Source organism: Astatotilapia calliptera, chromosome 18 (genome assembly GCF_964374335.1).
Source record: "Astatotilapia calliptera chromosome 18, fAstCal68.1, whole genome shotgun sequence".
Lineage (NCBI taxonomy): Eukaryota > Metazoa > Chordata > Actinopteri > Cichliformes > Cichlidae > Astatotilapia > Astatotilapia calliptera.
Window position 1 is genome coordinate 17,597,088 of NC_137439.1, and position 20,341 is coordinate 17,617,428.

General features: G+C 41.5%; 1 protein-coding gene across 9 annotated transcripts in view; it reads left to right on the forward strand.

Moving 5' to 3' along the window:
* adgrl2b.1 (adhesion G protein-coupled receptor L2b, tandem duplicate 1) overlaps positions 1–20,341 on the forward strand; it is a 90,678-nt gene that overhangs the window by 38,029 nt on the left and 32,308 nt on the right. For all 9 annotated transcript variants that reach the window (XM_026150943.2, XM_026150947.2, XM_026150945.2 and 6 more), the window contains exons 4-7: positions 3,648–3,757; positions 7,245–8,045; positions 15,584–15,883; positions 19,172–19,272. In XM_026150943.2, the coding sequence (XP_026006728.2) occupies positions 3,648–3,757; positions 7,245–8,045; positions 15,584–15,883; positions 19,172–19,272 (1,312 nt within the window). The remainder of the gene's footprint in view (positions 1–3,647; positions 3,758–7,244; positions 8,046–15,583; positions 15,884–19,171; positions 19,273–20,341) is intronic.

Below are 20,341 nucleotides of genomic sequence, written 5' to 3' on the forward strand. Positions count from 1 at the left end.
CCAGAATCATCAAGATTAACAAAAGGCAATAGCTCCACGGACATAAACAAACATATTAAATAAGATTGGGGAGACAGAAACAGTGGGGAGCCTGCTGCACAGAGTGGCAGTTTTTGCCGGTTTGGAAATTGCGATAGAAAGTATTCATCAACCGCCTGTTTTTCCACAACAACAACAACAACAACAAAAAACCAACTAACAGGAATCAAATGGCTTGATTTTCAGCATCTACATCAAAGTGTTTTGTCAAGTGAAATGTTTTGTTGTTCACGCAAAAAAGTGTTTGGATGAAAGATGCATGAAGGAACTGATGGAACCTCAGGTTTGTAGGTCACTTTAATATTCAGGTGATCATCCCCTCAGAGATGTACTGTAAATGGACGGTATGTCTGACCTTTCTCTCTGTCTGCTCTTCTCCCTCCGTATCTCAGTTGGCCACCAGCACAAATGCAAAAATACGCCTGTTTTGCTGACTTCCATTACCTTATTTCAACGGCCGCCCATTCCGTGACCTGTTACAAAATGCCCGAATAAAACTTTTACCAGATCAAAGGTGCAGCGTTTTCATGCGAGACTTCAAGGACTTTCATTAGATTGTGCTCGGTGCAATAAAGATTGCATGCAGTGATTTCAGCTGCAGTTTAAAACAGAGGAAGACTGTCAGGATGCTTAGCAACAACACATCTGCTGTTCTCCAGAGCACTAGGACTAAAACTTAAAGCTGAATAAATGCCACAGTGGGTTCATTAGTATTTATATCCTTTACTTGAAGGTACACCGATCGATATTTTGTAGTTACAATGAATCAAGCGATAATGTGCAATGTGAAGGGTTTTCTCTTGTAACGATGAACCCTTCAGAGCATCGGCCCCCAACTCTCCAGTTATCCCTCCGTTCATCTTTTAACTCCTGGCTTTGGTTTCCTGGACTGCACCAGACTCACTGCACGTCTCTGTCTGTAACCACAGGCTGTATATAAATGATGGAAGTAGCCACCATGATAGTGAAGTCCCATTATGAGGCTTTGAAATGAGCATCTTGGCCATCTTGACGTTCTTAGACCGGATCTGGATCTGACAGAGAAATCGACCATCCATTTATCTATTCATCCATTTTCTTAACCACTTATCCAATTCAGGGTCACGGCAGAGCTGCAGCCCATCCCAGCTACAGGGTACACCCTAGACAGTCCATCATGGCCTCATTAAGAGAGTGTTTTTACTGCGGTCATAAATCAAGCGAGCAGCGGGGTCATTTCAGTACAGTTTGACCTCTTTTTGCAACCAGGAATCACCCACTACTGACCGACCATTATCCAAAATGCAAGTTTACACGACAGCTACACTTTAGACAATGCTAAGGCACTTCCATTTTTATATACAGTCTGCATCTCCAACAAACGACTCAGTGAAACACACAAGTCCTCAGCTGGAGACCCATATAATTATAGCTGCAGGTAACAGAGACCAAAACAGCACTTAAAGGACACCAAATGATCTCTAATGTTTCAGCGCTTTGTGTAGTTAGGCAGGCGTTTCTGTATTTTTCTACCCTTATTTGACCAAAAAGTGGGGAAAAAAACAAAAAGTGGCACCCACGCTACAGCTTTTAAGAGCAGATCGCTTTTCATTTAGAAACTCCTGCTTGTGTTTGGGTAATAAGTAGGTAGATTTTCTTACTTACTGACCCAGAAATAATGTCCACTGATTGCTGCTTTTGAGCTCTCTTAAGACCAGGAGTGCTCACCAAAAAGTGAATGCCAGCCCAAGGTTTACTCGTCTTTTACTGTTTTGCTTTGTTTTTTTTGTTTTTTTTAAATCACTTTGCATTCTCTGCCTCCTCCGACAGCTGCACTCCTGTTTCCTTTGCCAGGTAGGGTTTCCAGCATCCGCTAATTCAGCTACCCGGGGAAAGTTCCTGATATTTGTGGAAAAATAAAAAGTGCTGTCCTGTTTCTGTTTTGGTTGTGCAGTCAAGCCTTTATTTCCTCTGGAAGATTTTGTACCACGTGGCAGACAGAACTCATCAAAGTGACTGTGCACGTAATGATAAGTTGTAATGATAAGCCCAACGCATGCAAGCATTGAAAATAAATGACTCACTGAAAAATGCTAACTTTCAAGGAATATGTTACTCTGCTGTGAATGTTTTTAGTGACTTGATATTGGTTACTCATCTATAGGCAACACCTAAATACGGTAGTTTTATCTCTCTGATATACTCTTGTAAATCCTCTGAAAATAAGTACAAGCACAAAATGAATTACACAAGCAATTTACAAATACCTGCAACCATATTACTTGATTAAATATACCCTCTATCACCGGGGCTGTCGTCGGTCCGGCTCATAAACTCATAACGTAGAAGTAGATCAAATATGTTGGGGTGCATTTTAATCAAGTGTGTTGTTCTTATCTGCCGTCAGTCAGTTCACATTTTGATGCAGTGACCCTTCTCCTTTGCAGCAGCCCTCTTGAGCATTCACTGCAGTGAAGCCACAAAAGCACCTCTCCTAAGTGCAGCTGGCAGCGTTAGTGTTAGTGATGTTGAAACCGTGGCCGATGATGCCGATGCTATTTGTTAACTCCTTAATGGGAGCCCCCACCCCCACACCGTATAACGTTTATAATCCATTAGTTTGAAGAAAATGGCTCTTGTTGTTAAGATGCATGCTCTGTCTCTTAATGCACACACATTTACCTTTACGTTCATTAATTCGACCAGAGCCAAAAAGTGCACTGTCATGGTTTCGTGTGGTTGCCGTGCAGCACGACTCCCATTTGCAGCGACAGGAAGCTTCTCGAATGACTAATGGTTCTTTGTCCGGTCTTCAAATGTACGTCCAACTTGAATTTGTGCTTCAGACCTTCTGAAAAATTTATCTGAGGCTTGCAAATTGCTTAATGTCCTATTTTGGTGCCATTTTCTGTCTTTCTTTCTTTCTGTCTTGCTTTTTTCTGGCTCGCCTCTGTCACTGGTGACATTCTCAATCCCTCCATCTCAGCAGAGCTTGATTGAAGTGGAGCCAATTTCAGCCTATGCAGTATTTAAACAAACTCAATCCACTGCTGTTCTTTTCCTTCCCCACCTCCCCTCCTTTTCTTCTGATTTACTCGAACTTTTTCAGCACCCAGAAACATCTGCTAACATGCACGCATACCGTCTCTGCAATCCGCACGTCAGACTCTGACTTAGGGACACCATTTCACACTGCAAGGCCTCTCATCGAAATGACGCTCTCGTGCCATGCAGAGGAGCTGCTGTTGCACTAGAGGCCAGCCATTCATGTCCACTGCATGTCACCGCCACCTGTCGCGTGTGTCTTAATGAATGTCTTCTCTTTCAATAGCGGTGCGAAGACTAATTCCTAACATGCCTTTAGCAGCTCTTTCGCTCTGTCGTTCATCACATCATGCTCATTTACTCTTCCTTAATGTTTTCATTCCTCTCTCTCTGTTTGCAAAGGTTTAAACTTGAGTGCATTTGTGACAGCTCCGGCTGGGATTTGATCAATTACAGTGTAGCTGTAACGATGAACTTTCTCCCCCCTCCCGGCCTCATCTTTGTTATTAATGTTATCTTTGAGGAGTGCTCTTGCTGTGGGTAGTCATGATGAAATCTCTGGTCAATCTTTTTTTCTTCTTTAGGTGCAACAACCGTACGCAGTGCGTGGTTGTCACTGGCTCTGATGTCTTTCCCGATCCATGCCCTGGCACCTACAAGTACTTAGAGGTCCAGTATGAGTGTGTTCCATATAGTAAGTACCGCTATCCAAATCTCATACTGAAATCTTACTGTGTGCAATTGAAAATGGTGTGATGTAACCGCTGTGTCTCATCATTTGCAAGTATTTTGCAGTTCGCCCTTATGGACGGTGCTCCCGCTGATGTATTTGAAACGGGATTGTAGCATTAATGACGCTAAGTTATGTTGAAATATGAAGTGTTTTGGTCATTTAAAGCTCCAGTTCACCCCAATAATGAAAACAAAAATCGAAATTACATTTAATGGAATCCACCCATGCAGGCCGTTTTAGACGTTTAAATCACCTTATTTGACATCCGTTTGACCCTAATTCTGGCTCTGGTTCCAAATAACTGGATTAATTAAAGGCTTCTTTTTTTTTTGTAATGACCATCCTGCCTTAGTCTTATTCGGGAAACATTCAAGAAGCTTTATTCCTGTTTTCACTTGACCCTGCCTGATAAAATAGCAACTCTCACTGCTGGCAGTTTGGTTAATGTTAAGTTTGCAAGAGCAAAAATGTCTTTTATGAAGCTGAGGTCCACCAGGCGTTCTCTGACAGGGTCAAACAAAATGTTACACGCAACGCACAAAAAGCAGATTTGAGTCTGGTTTCGGATCCATATATAAAGCCCCATCCCTGTCTGCAGCGGTGATGTATTTGTGCAGCACGCGGGACTGAAAAGTCGTAATTAAAGTATTTCAATAGCAAAATCTCTTTCAGGAGCAGAATTGCTGTTTGTCTGGATAAACCGCAGCGCTTACTGTCAAGAGTTATCACTGGAACTACTTTCCACTGAACAAACAGCCGTAGTAAAAGGTTCCCCCCCCCCCTTTTTTTCCCCTTTTGTAAAACTGTCTCTTTTGTATTTGGCTTCTAGCAGAAATTTCAGCAGTTTTCACGAGCAAAACAAAACACCTACAAAAAAAAAGAAAATAAAATCCCAAAACTATCTGCATGAGGCGATACCATTAGGAGTGTGGAAGAAAATATGTTTACTGGTAATTTCGTTGAGCTGACCTTCCACCGGTCTTAACTTGAGATTTATTGTCTTTCGCCGAGATGTTACAAATAATTGGGTACACTGGTTTTTGCTTTTGTTTTGTTTTTTGCATTCATACAGTGTGTTCAGTCATTTAATTTGAGAACACATTGAATAAGAGGCAGATTAAAAATTAAAATGAATGTGCATCTGCTCTTAGATTAAACCAGAACTCATGTATTCAGCTGTGAAGTGTCTCTAGTATTCCATTATGAAAGTGGCTTAATTAAATCGCTTGAGAGTTGGTTGGTTTGTTTCTGGTGTCTAGTTTAACTAAATCTACCTTAAGAGTGTTATAGACTAGTTTATAAAAAGTTAGTCCAGGCTTCATTTAAATCCTTCGTATTTAAATTGATGAAATGTAAACATATTCAGAAATATTCACTCTTTTTTCTTCTTCTTCTTTCAAACAGACCTCCCTTTCACCTCCTGTCTAATCCCCCCGACTAACCTCTTTGCTCTTGATTTTTTTTTCTCCTTCCTTTCAACGTTCGATCTCTCACATATTGTCTCCAGCCTCCCCCCACCCCATTCCTCTGCCCCAGTATATGCAGCTTCGACAGCCCACTAAAGAAACTCCATATTAGGCCGAATATCCATCAGTCATCTCATGTGCTGTTGCTCTCTTTGGCTCATTTGAGAGTTTGGTCTGTAACATTAGCACCGTGTCATGTTTTACGTGTGTGGGCGAGCGAGTTTGGAAGCGAGTTTTGATTTGTGTTTATAAAGTTTGAACAAATTCCACCCGCAGTCAATACAAGCCAAAAATAATTACTGTGCTGTTTCTCTAAGAATGTTATCCATCTAAATATGAGCCGAACTTTGAGATTTCTATTCTCCTGCCACTTAGGGGGAAGCATTTTTAGAGGGATTTGCTCTGCTTTTGCAGTGGCCAGTGCATTATTTTGTTGGCAGACAAAGACGACGAAAACGAAACGTTTAATGCACTGGAAAACACGGCGCGTAGCTCGTCTCTGGTCATATAACTTGTCTGTTTTTATATCCTAGGGACGAGAGGCCGTTTTCACTAACAAACATCCTTGTTTTCTTTCCCTCCTCCAGCTCTTCCTCCCTAAGCAGCGCTGCAGTTCATCTCATGGTCATTCCCTCAGACTAATTCTTCTCTTTGTACCTGGTAGTTGACTCATGATAACCTTTCTCTCCCTTTTTCGCACTCTTTTTTTGCTTTCTTTTCCAATGCCTGAAATAGAAGTGGAGCAAAAAGGTAAATGAGTGGTCTGGTCCTTCCCTCCCCCTCCTTTGGCTCCTTGTTCTGTGGTGTTGAGTACAGCTCCCCCTTCACGTCTTCCCCCCCTCCTCTCCTGATTGCCTCTCCTGTCAAATGCTAAACCCATAGGAGGATTGTTTGCACCCACGGAGTCCAAATGGACACAATTTCAAATGACATCCGCGGTCATTAAACGTAGTTTTTCCCTGACAGTGTGACAGAAATCACCAACTGTCCGGTGTCGATTTGTTCCAGAACCCTGAAGAATCACTAGTTGTGTGTATATATTCTTATTTGGCTCAGTCGTAGTTTGCTTGGCCCAACTTCTGCTGCACCCATAGCACGTGATGTGAAATAGCAGTGATGGCTGAGTGAGATTGGCACAGGCTGAACAAAAAGTTTGAAGAAAAAAACCCAAACAGCGATTCACTGTGTTCCCTTTGTTTTTTGCTTTTTTAAAATCCAGAACCAATTAATTTAAAAGCAGCTAAACGGGAACCTTGCCATGGCCTCCCTCACCCATCAGTGGTTACTCTGTCTTTTTGCCACAGAAGTAGTGAAAATCCTTTACCACTGTTGCCTCCCCCCTCCCCTCCAACCTCCACTTTCATTTTTTACCTTCTGCTTTGCTGCCGCCACCACCACCATTAACAACCTGTTGTTCACTCCTATCGAAAGACGTGAAGCCCGTTACCCCTTATCATTTCGGTTTATGACCTCAGTCATGTGAGTATGCATGTGCAGTGTGTCCATATACCCAGCTGTTCGTGTGCCATTTGACATCACAACAGACTGGTATTTTTCGAAACAAGTTCCAATCGAAACACTGTGAACCCTACTTCTTATTTCCATTTCCCACGTCTTTCGTTTGCAGGATTTTTCCTTTTTCTTTGTGTTCTCATTTTTGTTTTGTTTTGTCCCCGTTAGGATGTATCAGCAGACCCCTGAGATGCAAGTTCTCTCAACCACACGTTTCTCATTGTGAACAATCGCTGTTGATACATGCATTTGTTTTCTTTTCTTTTTTTCCCTGCTCATTAGCGGTAGTACAAAAGCACTAGTTTAAAGATTCCTCCAAAATCACAGTCCCTGATCTTTTTTGTCCTGCACTCAAGTCGCACAGCAGCGAGAATGATGCCTGTCAAATAATACTGTTGTTTTTTTTTTTCTTTTCTCAAAAGTATATAAATTCTTGCCTTATTTTGTTTCACTCTCTTCTCTGTCACTAGTTTTCATTTGTCCCGGGACTCTGAAGAGTATCGGCGCCGCCACCTTCCTGTTTGAAGGCGAGCAGCAGGCCGGCTCGTGGTGCAAAGACCCGCTGCAGGCCGGAGACAAAATTTTCTTCATGCCCTGGACGCCATACCGCACTGACACCCTCATCGAATACGCCTCTCTGGAGGATTTAAAAAATGGTCGCCAGACGACCACCTATAAACTGCCGCACCGTGTCGACGGGACGGGCTTCGTCGCTTATGACGGCGCCATCTTCTTTAACAAGGAGCGCACGCGCAACATTGTCAAGTTCGACCTGCGCACGCGCATCAAAAGCGGCGAGGCCATCGTTAACAATGCCAACTACCACGACACCTCTCCCTACCGCTGGGGTGGCAAGACCGACATTGACCTCGCAGTAGACGAGCGGGGCTTGTGGGTAATCTACGCCACAGAGCAGAACAATGGCCGCATAGTGGTGAGCCAGCTCAACCCTTACACGCTCCGCTTCGAAGCCACCTGGGAGACGGCTTACGACAAACGCTCTGCCTCCAACGCCTTCATGGTATGCGGCGTGCTGCACGTAGTACGCTCCACCTATGAGGAGAACGAGAGCGAGGCGAGCCGGAGCCAAATCGATTACATCTACAACACCAAGCTGAGCCAGGGCGAGTACACAGACATCCTGTTCCCCAACCAGTACCAGTACATCACCGCTGTGGATTACAACCCCAGGGACAACCAGCTGTACGTGTGGAATAACTTTTACATCCTGCGCTACGACCTGGATTTCGGGCCGCCGGATCCCGCCGAAGGTGAGAGCTGCTTCATTGTTGTTTAGTCTTTGTCTAATTCTTCTATTGTTTGGCTGCAGTGTGGGATGTCACAGATGGCTGCCTTTTAATTTTGGATGCAAGTCAGGTGTGATATATAAAAAAAAAAAGCGTTGCATTAGTCTTGGGGAAAGGGCTCATTTGCAGACAGAAATTACACATTCACCTTGGAATGAGGGATAGCTCCCAGTGGGGCTTGCATCGCAACCAAAAAAACAGCTCCTTTATTACCATGAGGCAAGCCGAGGCACTCCTTCCAGCTGAAGTTTGGACCCTATCAAATTCTTTAATCTCGGGCCTTATCCAAAACCATTATGAACACGGCCCTCCTGAACTCGCCTCTATTGCTGGGAATATGCTTGAGAGGTATTGTGCACAGTACGACACAGGTTATCCTCTCCCTCTTTACCTCGGGTTTTCAATTTGTTGCCATGGTTACCTCATCAACTTCACAGAGGCCATTTTTGCAACAGATCAGAAGATAATCGCTACCCTATTGTGGGATAATATTTTTAAAAATCGCCAGACTGAGGTGTGGGAGACTTATGTACCACTCGGTGAATCACGAGCAGGAGAGTGGCTGGAAAGCGATTACGCCGAAGAATCTCGTCTCGGGGGCTGTGGGGTGGGGAGGGGGGGGCTTAAATTAATCTGTGAAGTGCTGAGAGGCGACATACGTGTCACCACACTGCGGCCTTACATCCAGCTGATAATGGGTTTAATTGCCTGACTGCTGCCATCTTATCCCATAAAGCTCGGCTTCTCTAAGTCTTCTGTATGAAGTGTGGAAAACAAGAATCTTGACCTGACTCGACGATACGTTAGAAGCTCAGGTTGCCCTCAGGCAGTGGTCCGGATTAGGTTATGATTTTTTAACTTCTGGATATTCGGGAGGGGCTACGCACAGCAGTGGGGGAAATCTGATTCCTGACCTGAGCTGTTGAAAAGTGGCGAGGGGGGTAGGGTGGGGGCGGTTTGCCGCTGACGTCTCAATGGAGGCTGTGTGCTCCTGAACTCTGGCCTCTTGTCAACACGTCTGTTTGTTTTCCCGCTGTTCCCTGGAATCTCCCCCGGCATGATAACTTGACACCCAAGGGAGGCTCCGGGTTTGTGTCTGAGTCGCGGAACAACCAAAGCCTCAATTAAGAGTATGTTGGAGAAGATATGAAAAATACTCCCAACTTTAATGAGTTCGTCATGCATGCAAACTGCCTGCTCAACTCCTCACGTCCTGATGTATGTAAATGTAATTAACAACTGAATTATCATAATTACCCTCCTTGTCTCAAAAGGAGTCTTGGGGAGAGGAGAAAAGTGGCCATCACAGAGCATTTTCAATGAAGGGCCTAATGTGCTCCCTCAGCTACTGCAATGGCTCGGTAAACATAAATGCCACTGAAGCCTGGTGTTGCCACTTGCTGCAGCAACAGTGCATTTAATCAAGAAACCCCAAAGAACATAGCTGTTGATTTCACTCATTATTCGAAGTGCGGGCTTCCTGCCACTGTTCCGTTGTTGGGATCCAATCAGAAATGTGTCTTTGCAGCAGAACTTGTCAGTGTGGTTCATTAAGTGCGCCTTATGAGAACATTATGAAATGTTGCGAGCTCGAGTAGGAGAGAGGAGGCATCTGTAGATGCCAAGGCCAGCAGCAGCAGCATGCCAGATCCCGTGAATGGCACTTGAAAATAATTGGTTCTTGTTTATTAGGTTTTTTTCAGATTTACACCTTTAACTTCTTTACTGTGTAGCTATTAGGATTTATTGCTGCCCATGATATGCCGTTGAATTAAACAACCTATTCTGCAGGGTAATCTAATGGTGCTGAAATAATGTCTCTCTCTCTCTCTCTGAAACTGTGGGGCACTTGAGGCGTAAAGGAAATTAATTGTGCCCATTAAGATTCATCGACCACAGAGTGAAGTTACCTCGAACACCAAACCCAATGTATCTCTCTCCTTTTTAGAGCTCGTGTAATACAATGAACGTCGGTGTCCTTTTCTGTCAGAAGCATCAACCTTGGCCGTAGTGCTCATCCTACAGAGGCGCTGAAACGCTAGCAGGATTAGGGGTTTATATTAAGTTGTTTTTTTTTGTTTTTTTTAGCAAACTGATCAAAGCAGAAAATAATTGACCTTAGCAACTTGTCTATATTTCCTTTACCTTGTGTTGGTAACAGTGCAGGTTTCTTAATTCGGGCCCCGGGTTGAGGTGATTAGCTCGGCTCATTCCCCAAATCGATCGCTCTCGCCTATTGCTCTAAATAATTTGCGCAAGTTTAGAGGAAACTTCTATGCTCTGCTAATGCGTTGAGAACACGAAAAGCTCTGGTCAATATCTGGAGAGTCTACCTTCTCAGTGCCCGTAGTTACAGAACCAAGAGGGACAGCGGTAATGTATTCTCTGTGATGTGCAGAGACATTAGCGGATTTCAGTCCGAACAGCTCAGAAGTCAATCAAAAGGACCAGTAATTGCAGAAAGCTTTTCATGCGAACAAGGAGAGAAAACAGAAAATTAATTTGTCTTTTAGGTAGCATCGATTTGAGGTCTTAAAGACAAGAGGCATAAAATTATTGGCTTTATCCGAAACGCTTAGCTCCTTGGAATAGCATGGTAGCAGTGAGCAATAAGTGGGCTCTCTGCTAAATTACAAAACAATTATTATCATATCCTGCATGCGGCGCATATCTGTCGGCTAAATCCAGCTGTGCGCCATGCTGCACTTTGGTTTGCTTTCATATCTCAGAACGACGCCTCCAGGTGTGCCTTCAAGACGGAGGACATTTATAGATGTGTCATGCACTAAGCCTGTGTTCCACCCTCTGATGCATGATGTTTGGCAACAGAAATAGGGGCTCCAGAGAATGAGTCGGGGATTTGGAACAGCTCTAATTGTTCTGCTTGGTGGATTATGACAGGAAAACTTTTTTCAGTGGACCTTATAGGCCTATATGACAGAGGGTTTTGGGGTGTTTTGCTCAGAGTGTATTTCTGTCTGCGCATATATCTTCCTGTCTGCATGCATGTGTCTGTATTGTGAGCCGCTCTGCCATCCTTCTGACTCAGACTGTCAGGTTGTGACTGTGCTATGTCTGCTGCTCCACGGTATTCAGTTTCAGGCCTCATAAATTACCCCACACAGACATAGGATATGTCGGGCAGAGCCTTTTTCTGTCTTCTGCTCTTTAAAGAATAAGTGTCAATAAAGCAGTCAGCCCTGCAACAATTTCATAATAACTCCACTTTTTGTACTTTTAGGAGGAATAATGACATGAACTTTGGCATCGGATCAGAAAGTACACATGGATTGTTTTGCGGTTTTTTTTGTACCCTGCATGCCAAGCTCAAGTCACGAAAGCTTGAATCAGGCAGAAGAGCATTAGTGCATATAAACAGCCTAATGCAAAATTCATGACTTCTGGGATTTGTTTCTGTCATTAATTACCAGCAGTGGCTTTAGGTAAAGAGGCAAAAAACCAACTGTAGCTTCTGCGTGGCTCTTTTCCTCCCCCTCGCTGTGGAGTCAGGCCAATCAAACCACACATGGATACACGAGGACCCCCACATGGAGTCACGGTGGGCTAAGCTACCAGCTGCTGGCTGCAGTCTTATTTTTACCCATCAGACTGTACATTATTTACCGTGCTTCCTTCTTCCATTCATTACAAATCTATCAACTCGTATAGCTCCGAAAAGGAATCCTGGTAATGCAAAGATGATTTCTAACCGATGGCAATGATTTCCTTTCAGCTGTGTGGGTCTGTTTGTTCGTCTACTGTGAGGATTAGCCTTGTAAGTGATTCAGCTTCAAAACTGAAAGCAATTAAAACAGCTTGATTTGACTGCAGCTGTCATTGCTTTTCCCTTAATAGCAAGTATTAGGCAGCTTATGATGCATTTATTCTGGTGTCTATCTGGACAGGTACATAGTTTTTACTGCTCTCGCTCGATGTGTGTAATTTGATATGGAAAAAAAAACAAAAACCCAAAAACACGCTGTTTTAGTACAGCCGTGTCAGCTATAAAAGCAAGGACAAACAGAGTGTCTAGACCTCTGATCATCTGATTATGGTTTAATATTTTTTGTCATCTTCCTCTCGGATACGTAAATGACTCTGGGGGGCTATAAAGTGATAAAACTAATTCTGTTCCATCTCCAGTGTCTTGATGGATGATCTTGCATAATGGTTTTCCTTCCTTTTAGCTCTGTTTTAATTTACACACTCTGTTTTGACACTGGTGACAGTCATTTTTCAAGCATTCAATCTCAAACTCTTCCATTATTTACAAGAGGTATTATTCACCATATGTCAACAGTATGCCTTTGGTGTCAGATTGCCCATAAAGAGCGACTTCGCTGCCTCTCGAGAGAAATGGTAGCTAATTGGTGCAGCCCTCTCTTGGTTGAGTGCTATCAGAGGACACAGGGCTCTTACTGGAGGGGAATTTGCTCTTTGCAATCAAAGGAAAATTGTAGCGAGCATGGTGCACAGACATCAAAATAACCCCTCAGATGCATCGACATCTGATAAGCACATTACTGGATGTACTACTGAATAGATATTTGATGTTCTTGGTGTTATTCTCAGTCACATTGTGATATGAAACCCAAGACATGATGACTATAAGCAGCTACAAAGATGGTATCACGTCTTTGATTAGAATAAAAATCGCTCTTGACATCAGAGTACCACTCCTAATTACAGTGATACGAGTCCATGACTCTCCCTGACAGTCTCTTACAAGAGACAATGACCATCTAATAGTAAATGATGTATATGATCTAATAGTATGAAAAATATTTAGGGATGCCGGCTGCTATAGAGCTGTCGAAATTTGCACCCTGTGCCTGGATAATCAATTTAAAATGCACATGAACATAAACGAATATGACGACCCACAAACTCTGAATCCTTTTTTATAATTTCTCAACGTTACAGATGTGATGATCTTCTCTTTTTTTAAAAACCTTGGGCATTTTTCTTTTATATTAGGGAAGCTATAAGCAATTTAATCACTAATAAGAATAATCAAGTTACAGCTCTGTGTTGGAATACTGAACTGGGAATGCTTTATTGTTATGCGAGGGTTTTGACTCATATATTTGAAATGGCATTGTGTGATGAGTCATATAATCAATTAAGTGATTAACAGAAATAAGTCTGAAGCACTTATTATTAAATATTCATGACTAAATGAGTATTTGTATTGAATTTTTGCACATTTAAATCTCAGCTAGTCTGCTTCAGACTGTGTTGGAGCTAATTGATTGTGTTTGATTTGTTACAAAATCTGATTGGCATTAATTTAAAAAAAGCTATGTTAAAATATGGTAAAAATGCTAAAATAAAATAGTATTAAATAAATAATTGAGCTGTTTTGGTTCACGATGTGAATACGTAAAAGCATCGGAGCCATCAGTTTGAATACATAACATTTAATCACATCTTAAAGCTTAACCATTGCTTAAAATAATCGTTGACAGATTAATTCTGTCAATGATTTTCTCCTAACCTCATCATGGTTTTTCCTTTTCTTTTTTTTTTTGCTGCAGATCTAAATTGATTAAATCATACAATTGAAAACAAACAACGTTTATGAAAATGGAAAACAAACAGAATATAAATACCGAAAAGCAAACTAAATAGTTCTCAGTACAGGGTAATAAGTTTGGTGCTTTGGTCTCTTGAGTTGGAGAAACAGCGTCTCAGGAGCAGGTTAATCAGGTGAAGCAAGCATGCTGTTACAGCCAGATGCATATTAGAGCTTATATCAGCCTGTGGAAAAGCACAAGTTTGCTCAGGTATGGAGAGGTTTAATATTCTGAAACCTAATTACACTTGCCCTTGTATTGCATTATATGCGTATATTGAATCAACCAAGTCAGCCTATGAATCATCTCACTTCTCCTGAGTCAATAAAAAATCCTCATCTGCAATATATAATATATTTGAAACACCATTTTTTTTGTTTTGTTTTGTTGTTGTTTTTTCTGTAGCATTGTTTTTTATTATCTGATAGCCTCAAAGTTATTTATCTGTAAAGGAATAAATAAAAGTTTGTTTAATGCATCTTCCCAAAAGGTAGAGAGAGGGGGGGGGGGGGGGAAATCGGATGTCTGTCCACTTTTCTTTTTGATTGCTTTGGTATGTTTTGGCCGTCATTTTTTTAGCTTATTCTGCACATTGTCCTGATAACTGAAGGCTATGCTAACTGCTAACTGCACCTTAGCTGATGGTTGTGCATGTGCAGGTGTCAAACACACCAGGACCAAATGAGTCTAAGGTAATTACCCAGAGCTCCTGTCTGGAGGAAAGGTCATTGAGAGAATTGTCACAATTCCGGCACAAATGAGTAACACCCCACTCCACCCACTGTCACACTAATGCTTTTCTCCACTCCCTGCATCACCACATATAACTTATTTAATATATTTAAATATTTTTTTTGTCCAGTGAAAACGTACATATTCACCTGACTGGCTGATTAAAGTGGAGACAGTCACCATTCTCAGGAAATGGAGAAATGTGTCTGATGATGGACTGTCAGACAGGATGATATTGCGTTTTCCCATCAGCTCCCAGGGAAACTGAAGACAACCCTATGGTGCCTTTCACAGCGGCAGACCTCATTTTGGGAATCTGCTTTTATCTCAAAATACAATCAAGTGGTTGTGGGCAGAAATGTATGATCATTCATGCAGGAGACAAGTAGCCCAGTATATACACGTAGACCTGTGCACATACACACAATGTGTTTTCCTTTTATTCTTATTGGCTATTCATACTGTATAAAATTTATAGATTTCCCATTTCTGAACCCATTTCCCAGTTATCTCCAGGCTCTGTGCAGCAGATATCCATCTGTGTGCACACAGTGGTTTTAAACAGAGACACACCTGACTAATCGAGCAAACACAAGCACACGTGCACACGTGCACATTCACGCAAAGATTTGCTTCGCAGGGTAACCGTGGACTGAATACAGTGGAATCGCATTATTGCTGATGTATGGTTTTTGCCCAGAGCAGTGCAATTCTCCTTCCGCACACCAGCTTTATCTGAGTGAAAGAGAGATGAACAAGGCAGAAAAAAGGTAAAATGCAGACAGGCTTTGTCTTCATTGTTGATATTTAATCAGTCCAAGGTACTGACTCTGCTGGGAAGAAACTGCTATGTCAAAGGATGCCTGACTGCCATTGCCTTTTTGTTGTTGTTATTTATGGGCTTAAGTAAAGTATAAAATAGTAAGTGATACTGTTGTGTTTGCATGTTTATCTTGATTTCTTTTAGTAAATGAGCTGGGGGGGGAGAAAGTGGAAATAAAGAGTGAAAGCCGCACAATGCTTTTATTTCCAGATAATATGGGAAGCAGTAACTCTAGTAATACCAACAAACCATGAGGCTCAAAGCAGATGCAGTCCCCCCCACTGCGAGAAACAGCAGGGGTTCAAGGCGAGGACGTTTATGTCTCGAGCTCTAACAGCGTCACTGCTCTCTCCCTCCCTCTCTCTCTCTAGTGCCAACCACCGAAGACGCCTCTGTCTCGTCTGCCATGCCTAAGACCACAACAATTACCACCACCACTGCCGCGTCCACTGTGAAGGGGCGCGGTGACACCACAGTGGCAGGAGCAGATCCAAGAGATGGCAGAGATCCGTTTGAGGACAGCCGAGGCTTGAGTACCGCTGAGCCCACTATCCCAGAGCTGCCTCCAACACCCAGACGCTTCTGCGAGGCGACTAGGAGGAGAGCCATTGACTGGCCCCAGACCCACACTGGGACTACTGTGGAGAGGCCCTGCCCCAAGGGGACCAGAGGTATTTCCTCCACTTTTCTTGAAACATGAAAATTCAACATTTTGTCTACTGTGTGCCTGCTAGAGGTAGACGTTCTTTTTCTTTTTCTGTAAAAGTATTCCACTGAAGCTTTTAGCAGCCCTGTGACCATAGGGTTTTAACAGAGGAACAGTCTGACATTTAAAGAAATACTTATTCACCCTCTGAAGTGTGGACAAGAAAACCATTGTGTGTGTGTGTGTGTGTGTGTGTGTGTGTGTGTGTGTGTGTCTATATACAGTCCTCATAGGCATGAATGTTGCTGTAATTCTGGGCTTTTAGTTATTTCTTTATACTGTTGTTTTTCCTGGGTGCAGTGACTATACAGCATACACTTTTAACAAGTTAAGAAAAAAACAAGACAAGACAGTTCAAAAAGTTTGAATTTATTTTGAATTTTCCTAATCAACACAGGGTCAAAAATATACATGCATTTACAGTTTTTGATGCTTAAAGTTCTACAATATATTTTAACTTGACAAAACCAAGGTCTAGTAACTTCTTGTAAGTGGTCATAATTGATTACAACTTGTAATTTCTCTTTGCCAGCATCAAAAGGATTTGTTTGGCAGCACTAATTGGATTAATCAATATCAAAGCACTGGGAAAGAGTTTTAGATTTATATAAGTTTGGAAGGTGTCTTGGAACCAGCCAGTGTACTGCTATAGTTCCAGCTCCAGGCCTGGATAACTGGGGAGAGCTGCGTCAGGAAGGGTACCTGGCGTAAAGTCTTGGCCAACTCAAATATGCAGGACAACTGCAGATTAGAAAACTGCAGGTTCAAACTATTGTATACAACTATGAGTTATTAGGATGTTTCACCACCTTTGTAAGAGGAAATTGGTTAGGATGTTCAAAAACAAACCAGTAACCACAAAGGCTGAAGCCTGCCATGAACTGGAAACTGATTAAACACCGGCTGATGGAAGCCCCAGCTCCAGAATTAACACCTTCAAGCTTCACAAAAATTTGCAGCTGCCCTCACGGGCAAGCCAAATGTCTTGTGGAAGGAGGGTGGTGAAACTTGATGGGTGAAAATTGGACTATTGTGTGTTCGTGAAAGGCAATGATCCCAAACGCACATCAAAGTTGGATTTTGAATGGATAAAGCGAGCTAACATCAAGCTTTTGAATGACCTTTCAGAAGCCCCGACCTCAGCCCTGTTCTGGACTAGACTTAACCTCCTAAGACCCAAACTCTTTCATGGCATGCAATTTTAATTTCTCTATGCTATTTGGGCTGATTGGAACCTGATGAATGTAAAAACAAAGAATTACCGTAATTTTTTTTTTTTTTTACCTGATTTTTGTTTCTGAGAAAAATAAGATCCACATATGAAGACATTTGTTTTAAATTTCGAGAGAACAGTGACAGTATAATGTCCTCGTACGTGGATATAAGGCCCCTGTAGAACAAAATTTAGAATTTTGGTCTAGACAACCCAAAATGTGATGTCCACATATGTGGACGCCAGGTCCTAGGGCGTTACAGCTGGGTCGGTGCCAGGGAATTAACCTATTTAAATCAACTCTACCAAGAAGAGTAGTCAAATATTCAGCCAGAATTATGCCAGAAACCTGTTAATTGGTTGCATTTTGTCAATGTGCAGCTAGCTAAGGGACAGTTGACCAAATATTAGTGGGGGTATACAGTATGTATATATTTGAGCTTGTGTGCATGATTGTAATCTTGTATGCATTACAGAAAATCCAAAATAAATGAAACTGTCATCTCTTATCTTATCTGAAGAACTAAGTATAGAGCAAGAGCTAGGAGCTTATTAGCTTAGCTTAAACTGGAAACAGTGCTAAGCTTACTAGCCTAAAGATGTCTCGTATTGCCTCTAAAGTTTAATAATCAACATTTTATATTTTGTTTTATTTAAGACATATACTGCTGGTTTTGTGAAAAATGTGTGTTTTCTTCTGTTATGACTTCTTACAAAAATCATTTGGTAATTTTATGCTAGCTTTTTTTCTGCCTATCAATTTGTCCGAGTTTAAGCTAAGCTAAAGTAATTGTTTCTAGGGTTTAGGTCTATTTTTATGACACGTCTAAAGATATGTATTAACAATTACATTTTGACATTAATGGTGTCTAACATTCACCATAAAGACAAAAAGATATTTGAACACAAATGTGAAAATATTCATTTAAATGGTCAATTAAAACAATGGCACAGGAACAATACACAATATTTTCATATATTAAAATATACATTTCTCTGACAGTTTGCAAAAGTTTACAGCTTACAGAAATACTGTTTCTGTTGAAACACTAATTCATAAATGTTTATTTTGCGTCTTATTCCAACTGCTTTGAATTTCCTTAATTGGTCCTTACTCTCTAGGAGGTTAGTGCCAAATAATTAGTGCCGTTAACAATCAGGTATAAACCAAACCTCAGAATGATCACAAATCAGTTTAGCAAAAAAAAGCAAAGCTCCCAATTAAACATGTTAAAATTGCAGAGTTATTTAGCTGTACTTATTTAGGTCTCGCTTCCATCTTGGTTTACTTGTCTTTTTTTTTTGTTTTTTGTAAAACTTCATAAAATGGACATGTCAGTCTAAAAATGTATTATAGCAGGATTTGAGCCTTTTTGACAAAAATAAGATTTCGAAATGTACCTAGTTACTGTAATTTTGAAGCCCATTTCTCCTTGAAAGGAAATCACACAGAGGGGGGAAAAACTATCTGTAACAGACCAAAAGTAAAAGTAAAAAAGATGTTGGACTGCTTCTATTAGATAGCCAGATTAAAAATCCTCCTACAAATGAAGAAATTTGGCCATTAATTTTGCAGGTGATCATCTGCCGTAATCTCACAAAATCCATCTAAACATCCCGTTGCAAAGATTGGCAACTGAAAAGACTCAAAAGAAAGTGGGAAAGGAGATGATATTGAGAAAGGAAAAAGATTTAGCTTTTACTAGTCAAGCTGCATGTTATCTGGAGGATTCGTGTTTTATTTGTACATGCATAGCAAGAGGTCTTTAAAATATTTGTTTACGATCAATAACAAACCACTGCGTCCACCTTTTCTTTTTTTCTGTGTATTTTCCCCCAAGCTTTGTAGAACTCTAATAGTCTTTTAGTGTCCTTTCTGTACTTTTTTGTACAGTCTACAAAGCTTTTAGGTTTTCAATCATTTAGAAATCTTTGTTCCGGGTGAAGAGTCTGCATGAATGAAGGATAAGCAGGAGAAACTGTATCTGAGCAACATTCTGGCTCCCCTCCAACTGTTGTTTTTATTCTGTGGTACTGCAGGCATCGCCTCTTTCCTCTGCACCATGGCAGGGACATGGTGCTCCAAAGGGCCAGACCTCAGCAACTGCACCTCCCACTGGGTGACTCAAGTGGCACAAAAGGTAAAAGGAGAATTTGTCGATCACAAAAATATAGCAGCAAACAACCACGTAAAATGGCTGCGATCCAACATACAGCGGTAATTTCTGACCTCGTTCCCTAGCTTGGTTTATTTTTCCAGCACAGAACTTTTCAAGTGTACACGAAACTTTCAAGGGTAACTAAAATGCTGTTTGGCAGCAGAAAGAAATGAGCTAAAGCATCAGGAGTAAATGCCAAGAACTGCAGTCTGTTAGTGAGAATCAAAGAGCCACGGTTTCTTTCTGCGGTGACATTTATGCTTTGATGTCATGCAGGTAAAAATGTAATGTAGATGTGCAGATAACAGTTGCTTAGATGCACAGGAATGTAAAACATAGCAAACCCTAAAGAAGAGATTATTGTTTCTCTTGAAAAAATAAAAACACCTACAGAATGCTGCAGGTTCAGGCAGGGTTTCAGTCTATTGTTGAAAGACATCTTGGCTAATGAACAGCTGTGTGTTTAAAAAATCAAAAACAAAAAAACAGTAGTAAGTGAAAAAGTGTTGGATACGCTCAGTTTTTACGCTAGAAACACAGCAAAATGAAGTGTAATAGAGAAAGTATGCACACTGCATTAAAACTGGGGTATGCAATATGTTTTCGGCATCACTGGACTAAAATCCATAATTACCTTTCAGCATACTCTAGTTTAGAGAGGGAGCTAGACTCATGTTCCTCATCTGTGTGGAGTCCTTGGAGACCTCATTGGATGAGGAATACTAAGCAGTTACAAATGGAAGTCAAATGCAGAGGTGTAATAGGCTTTAAAAAGGAAGAAAAGAGGAATTTCAGCTGGGAAAGTGAGGTCCGAATCCCGTGTTTGGACAAAAGTTAGCAACACTTACAGTTTCTGCTTCTTCCAGAATTTTCGTCATTCAAGTTTTAATGCAACATGTTTTTGCATATTTTTAGAAGCATTCAGTTAACAGTATTTCCCCTCAAAGTAACGCACAGAGATAGGGGGGAAAAAAACAAAAAACCCAACAAAACATTTTGCATCTTACGCACTGTTGCCAAGTCGAAAAACTCACACAACTCCATTACTCTC